At 53.2% G+C, this 6,804-nt stretch overlaps 1 protein-coding gene across 5 annotated transcripts; it reads left to right on the plus strand.

The window, feature by feature from the left end:
- Positions 1-385: 385 nt before the first annotated feature.
- Positions 386-6,569, plus strand: MYCN (MYCN proto-oncogene, bHLH transcription factor). 5 transcript variants are annotated; one of them, XM_082049274.1, is made up of 3 exons: positions 386-502; positions 3,003-3,805; positions 5,059-6,569. In XM_082049274.1, the coding sequence occupies exons 2-3, from the start codon at positions 3,100-3,102 to the stop codon at positions 5,655-5,657; spliced, it is 1,305 nt and encodes a 434-aa protein (XP_081905400.1). In that variant the 5' UTR covers positions 386-502; positions 3,003-3,099; the 3' UTR covers positions 5,658-6,569. The 5 variants fall into 5 exon arrangements, with proteins under 5 accessions (XP_081905400.1, XP_081905399.1, XP_081905402.1 ...); XM_082049273.1 differs by lacking the exon at positions 386-502 and adding an exon at positions 560-763; XM_082049276.1 differs by lacking the exon at positions 386-502 and adding an exon at positions 1,288-1,518.
- The last annotated feature ends 235 nt before the right edge of the window (positions 6,570-6,804 follow it).

A 6,804-nucleotide genomic window follows, 5' to 3' on the forward strand; every position in this document is an offset into this window, starting at 1 on the left:
CATAACCACAGGGAGCGGCAGCACCTCCCAGAGCAGCTAGCCCAAAGGCCCCCGTGGGGATGCGGTGAAGGGGCGCAGGGTTCACTCTCCCCTCTCAGGAGGAGCCTCCGCCTCCTCAGTCGCTTTCTTCGACGCCGGGGCCGCTGTCCCCCCGCCAGGCGTCCCGCTGCCGCCGGCTCTGCAGACCCCGGGCCCGGCCCCACCGCCGGCCGAGGCGGGTCGGGGAGGCGGCGCCCCGCCCGCGGCGCCCCCGCCGCCGCACACAAAGCGGCCGCCTGCCGCCACCAGCCGCCCTGCGAGCGACGCCCAAGTCCCCGCCTCAACCTGCAGCCTATGAGCGAGGAGGCACCGCCCCGAGCGGCCGCCGGACCCGGTTCGGGATCGTTCCCGCCGCCGCCGCGCACCGCCGAGGACAGCGCCGCGCTCCCGTCCCGCCGCGTCCCGTCCCGCGGCCGGCTGCGCCGCAGCCCCCGCGCCCGCGGGGAAAGGAGGCGAGAGAGCGGTGGGTGCCCCGCCGCCGGGGGTATGCGCGGGGGCTCCGGGCGAGCGCCGCGCCGCTGCTCCTGCCGGCCCTCCGCAAGGTGTCGCCGTCGGCAGCGGAACGGCGGCGGCTCCCGCCCAGTGGCGATGCCCGTTCCGCGGGGCCGGGCCGCGGAGCGCTGTGCGCGGGGAGCGCGGGCCGGCCCAGCGGCCGCGCCCGGGGCAGCCCGAGCAGCGGCGGCGTGCAAGCCCCGCTCGCCCGAGGGGAGGCCGTCACTGCAGGGTGATTATTGCTAATTATTTACAAAGCCCCGAGTCGAAGCGACTCCCTCATCCAACCACTTCCTTTATGCTTCTTTTTTTATTATTATTATTTCTAATTGCCCTGGGTGTTTCCGCGGGAGATGGCGGCCGCGGGTGGGGAGCGGCGGCCCGGAGTCGACGTTTCCCCCAAGCTCGGGAGCCGGGGTGGCGCGGGAGGGGGCGACACAAAGAGAGCGCGGCCGCGGCGGGATGCGCGGGGAGCAGCCCGGCCCCCCGGCAGCCGGGCGCCCTCGCTGCGCCGCCCCCGGCGGTTTTGCACAGGGAGCGGGACCTCATTCTGCTCGCAGAGAATAAAGAGCGAATGGGGCTTTTGGCGCCAAATGCCAGGCACCTCCCTGCTTGTATGGAAATCAGGGAGGTGGGGTTAGGTTGCTCTCGCCTTTTTTTTTTTTTTTTTTTTTTTTTAATGCTCCCCTCCCCGGGTGTGTGAGTTTTTGGGTTTTGTTTTTTTTTTTTTTCTTTTGTTTTTTAATGCCTTTTTGGAGGGTTAATAATATTCAGAAGCTTCAAAGCCAGCTAGTGACAGTCATCTGTCTGCAAGCAAAGGGTGAATGTAGAGGCTTGGGCCAGCCGCGGGGGCCGGGCGGGCTGGCGCTCAGTAAAGTGCAACATACAAGATCATCTGCCTTTTTTTTCCCCTCGCTTTTTTTTTTGCTTTCCCCTTCCCTCCCGCCACTCCTCCCCCTTGCAACACCCACCACCATCACCAAGGAGGTAAGAAGAGGAAGCTGCAGGGTCTGGGCTGTAATAAGCAGGAGGACAAAAACCCAATCAAATAAATACAATTCCACATCGCGGTTGAGTTGCTAAACTAAGGAGGATGGGAAGGGAAAGGAAGCGCAGAGGCATCGCAGTTGCCTGAATGGGTTTTTCATTGAGCAGAAGAAAATCTTGGAGGGTATTTTGGTTTTGTTTTGGAACTGTCGCATTGAGATCGCCTGTGTTTGTAGGTGCCTCTTTACTGCTTTACATTTTTAACGGTTTAATGTTTTTCACGAGTAGAAAAATGTACAATACTGGAAGTGATCAGGGGGCGGGGCAGGGGGAGAGCAGCTGAGCAGGGCTCGTTTCTTTGCATTTCATCATAAGGCTTTTAATGGATTTTTTTTTCCCCCATTTGGTCTCCGTTTCAGCGTCAGCTGTTCTGAAACCATCAGAACGCGTTACCTTAAACGAGCTGAAGGGAGACGCTGAATGTCTCGTTCGGACTTTTTCATTTTTTTTAATGTCTGATGCAACTGAGGTCTCGGCAGAGGAATGGGGCTGTGGTTGACTGGTCGTGGGTAGTGAGTGGGGGGTCCAACCGAGGTAAGGGCAGCAGCGTGCGCTTTGCGGAGGTGAGAAGGCTGGAAAGCTGGCGTGTTTGTAGGTTTGATTGCATGAAGTGGCAAAATGCACAAAGTTGTCCTTGCAACCTCTCCGTTGCTCTTGTCTTAAACTGGAAAAAGGGGGAGAAAAACTTCCCGTACCTTTTTGGCAAATCAGGAGGCTTTGTTGGTGGCTCCGGCGTGGTTTTAATGTGTTTTTGTGCGTGAGATTATTACATAAGCTTGATAATTTCTGTTGCTGCTGAATTTCCCCTCCTCCTCTCTTCCCCCCACCCCCCCTTGTGTTGTGTGCGGATTTCTCCGGCTCGCTTTGAGTGAATGAACTGGCGATTTGCGAAGTTGCAAAGAGCCCCTCCGCCCCCTTTTTTGCATCCTTCTCCTCTCCCCTTTGCACTGCTCCGCAGATGACAAAAGGAGTAAACTTCCTCCACTTTTGCTGGCATATTAAGAGGGCTTTCTGGAGAGATTACGGTATCAAAGCCTTGCATCTGTCTACAGTTACTCGGCTGTTCTGAGCGTTTGAAGCAGTTCGGGGAGAGCAGGCGAGTGCTATGTGCAAAAGCACAGGGGTGCTTTGCATCCTTGCTGTACCTTGCCGGCTGGTTGTGTGTCCTCACGGAGCGCCGCGGAAGGCGGAAAGCTTTGCAAGTGGGAGCAGTACCTGATCGCTTTTCTTTGAATATCTGGAGTCGGGAGGAAAGGTGTGTGAGATGCATTTTTTCTGAACTTGCAAAAGGTTTCCTCTTTCTTGCTGTTGATGATGGGATTTTTTTTTCCTTCGGTTAAGAGGAAGGGAATCGCATTCGTATCTGTGTGTTTCTTCGTGTTTTAATTGTGGTTGTTTTTTTTTTTTTTTTTTTATTGGTTTAGTTTCAGGTCTTGGGAGAATCTCTCCCCCTTGGTGGAAATACTCATAAAACCTGTACCTAAAACCATTGACCCAGGGATCAACAAAAGGAGACCCGTAATGCCAGGAATGGTCAGTAAAAACCCAGACCTCGAGTTCGACTCTTTGCAGCCCTGTTTCTACCCGGACGAAGATGACTTTTATTTGTGCGGGCCGGACTCCGCTCCCCCCGGGGAGGACATCTGGAAAAAGTTTGAGCTGCTGCCCACCCCTCCTCTGTCTCCCAGCCGGGCCGGGCTCCAGGAGCACCCCCCGGGAGGGGGCCCGGTGCCGTGGGGAGGGGCGGCCCTGGGGGGCTGCCGCCCCACCGACCCCCTGGACTGGGCGTCCGAGCTGCTCCTGCTGCCCCCCGAGGCCGACCTGTGGGGCGGCTCGGACGGAGGGGACTTCTTCGAGACGGGCCTCGGCGTGACCAACAACCTCAACTCCATCATCATCCAGGACTGCATGTGGAGCGGCTTCTCTGCCCGCGAGAAGCTGGAGCGGGCGGTCAGCGAGAAGCTGCAGGGCAAGGCGCCCGCCGCGCCGCCACCGCCCCCGGGAGCCGCCGCGGGCAGCCCCGCCGCCAGCGGCCGTGCGGAGCTGGGCGGCGCCGTGCCCGAGTGCGTGGACCCGGCCGTGGTCTTTCCCTTCCCCGTCAACAAGCGGGAGGCGGTGGCGGTGGCAGCGGCGGGCGGTGGGACTCCGCGGAGCAGCCGCCCGCCGCGCCCCGCCGGGGACAGCCGGGCCAGCAGCAGCTCCGGGGACGACACCCTCAGCGACTCGGGTAAGCGCCGTTCGCGGCGGCCTGGTCTCCGGGATGGAGTGGGGGGGTGGGGTAGCGGCGCTGCCTGCGGGCGCCGACGGCTCCGCGCCCGCCGCGGGCTGAGCAGCGGGGAGCGGGCGGGAAGGCTGCGCCCCGATTCGGTCCCCGCGGGCGGCACCGGCGTTCAGGGCGGGGCGGCCGGCAGGCGGCAGCGGCGGGACCCCGCGGCTGAGGCCCCACGGAGCAGCGCACCCGGGGGGGCCCACTGGTTCCCGGCGTCGGGTCCCGGCAGCACCAGGCACGGGAGAGCGGCACGGCAGGAACCCCCGACCTGTGGGGCTGTGTGGTGCTGGGGACCCGCCGGGGCTCCTCTACATTCTCCTGCCCCTTGCGGCTGGTTTGCCCCAGCTGCGGGGGCTGGTGGGCAGAGTGGGCTGCCACTGTCACTCTGGGGATGGGCTTCGTGAGGGGTGTCTGTGTGTTGCCTTTAGGCGTGATTTGGGAAGGCTAGAGCAGGCTGGTGACCTCCCGCAGCAGCGCTTGCCCTTGCACTGACAGAACTTAAAATGCCCAGAAACATCTCCTGTCCGTGCTTGCAGAGATGTCCCCTTGGGCCAAAACGTGGTTTTGCATGGGTAGATGAGCTGGTCCGTATGACCATCGCCGTAAACTTGGTGATCCGTCCCGGGTTTGAAAGCCTGCTGTCCCTTTAATGTCGGGTTTGACAGCTTTGGGTGAGGAAGCACTTCCAACAGCTGTCTTCTTGGCAGAGCACCAAGCGCCGGCTTAAAGGGTCCCCGGTTGGAGCAGCTTCACCTTCTGCCTCAGAACAAACCCAGCGATTGTTTCGTTTTCCGGCTGCTTTTCTACCAAGCAAGGGCTGTGTTGTGGCACTGTGCATGCCTTTTGTGTCCCAGCTCTGCGATTCCATTCAAAATACATACATTCTGTCTAAAAAGGCTTCTCTGCTTCTGTGATTATGTGGGTGGCAGCCCCACTTTGATTGCAAATTAGAAGTGTTTTTAAAAAACACTCATTGCACTTATTAAACTTTAAGAAATTACTGTTCTTCAGTCATTTAATGTATATTACATACTTTTCTAGATCTATATCTGACTACAGATGGTAGGCACAGCCTGTTTTTGCCATCAGTTGTTTCATTGCTGCTTTTACTATACATATTTTGTCAATAAATACATCTCGGTTGATACTCCTTCAGAGTGTTTTCTGTGAGAGTAACGTCTATTTTATTTTCCATTTTGTGTTACCAAAAGATGATGAAGATGAAGAGGAAGAGGATGAGGAAGAAGAAATAGATGTTGTGACAGTGGAGAAAAGACGCTCCTCCTCCAACAAGGCTGTTACCACCCTTACTATTACAGTGGGTCCTAAAAATACCACTTTTCCATCAGTCAGGACACAGCAGAATGAACTGATTTTAAAGCGTTGCGCACCAATTCACCAGCAGCATAATTATGCCGCTCCTTCTCCATACATGGAGACTGAAGATGCTCCACCGCAGAAAAAGTTAAAAATCGAGGTGCCCCGTCCAGTAAAACCCACGATCCAACCAAAGTCTAAGAGTTCAAGTCCTCGAAACTCTGATTCAGAGGATAGTGAACGTCGACGCAACCATAATATCCTGGAGCGTCAACGGCGTAATGATCTGCGGTCAAGTTTTCTCACGTTAAGGGACCATGTTCCAGAACTGGTTAAAAATGAGAAAGCTGCGAAAGTTGTGATCTTGAAAAAAGCCACTGAATATGTCCATTCCCTTCAGGCAGAGGAGCAGAAGTTACTGCTAGAAAAGGAAAAATTGCAAGCCAGGCAACAACAATTGCTAAAGAAAATAGAATACAAGCGGACTTGCTGAACTTATTTTTTGTTTTGTCTTTTTTTTTTTGGCTGACCAGGACAGTCATTGCCACTTTGCACATTTTTGATTCTTTAAAAAAAAATTGTGTTTTTTGACGTTAAGAATGTTGGTTTTACTTCCAATCCAGTCCCAGAAGTAATCGACAAACTATATTATCCGGGTACGGAGCAAATGGATGTTCTTGCAAGGAGTTTATTGCAAGACTACCAAACAACAATGGACTGCCTTTGTTTTTCCTCATAAGAACTGTAGATGGTGGGGATTTTTTTTTTTCATTGTTGTGAGCATTTGGAGCTGCTGATGACATCTAGTTGAGTTTTAAAATGTTCATTGCTAAGTTTTATGGTGCTTATGTTCTAACAGATGTTACTTTAGGGGCTGACATTTTGTACCCCTGTGGGAATTTTCTGTAAATACCATCTACACACTTGCCTTTTGTACATGTCTTGGGTTATGAGAGGTAGCTTTTGCTACCAGTATTAGACTGGAAGTTCATACCTAAGTACTGTAATACCTCAATGTTTGAGGAGCATGTTTTTGTATACAAATATATTGTTAATCTCTGTTATGTACTGTACTAATTCTTACATTGCCTGTATACTTTAGTATGATGCTGATACATAACTAAATTTGATACTTATATTTTCGTATGAAAATGAGTTGTGAAAGTTTTGAGTAGATATTACTTTATCACTTTTTTGAACTAAGAAACTTTTGTAAAGAAATTTACTATATATGCCTTTTCCTAGCCTGTTTCTTCCAGTTAATGTATTTGTTAATGTTTGGTGCATAGAACTGAGTAACTGCAAAGTTCTGTGTTTAATTTCTTCCAACGATGTACATTTAGTGCTGCGTCTTATAGCACTTTGAAATACCTCATGTTTATGAAAATAAATAGCAATTACATGATGTGCCATTTACTATTTTTCTTTTAAATGAAGTTCTTTTAAATAAAATGTTTAAATTTGCATTGTTCATGAGATACAAAACCATGGTCCCATATCTTCAGCACTTAAACTCTCGAATTATAGGTGATGCTCCATGAAAAGTCAGCTAGGCATGACATTTCCATTTCTGGTTAAAAAGTAAGTCTAGTAAGAACAATTTTCCTATTCTTTCATACTTCTGATGTCTCTTGTGATGT

Source organism: Streptopelia decaocto (assembly GCF_964273445.1).
Source record: "Streptopelia decaocto genome assembly, chromosome: 3".
Lineage (NCBI taxonomy): Eukaryota > Metazoa > Chordata > Aves > Columbiformes > Columbidae > Streptopelia > Streptopelia decaocto.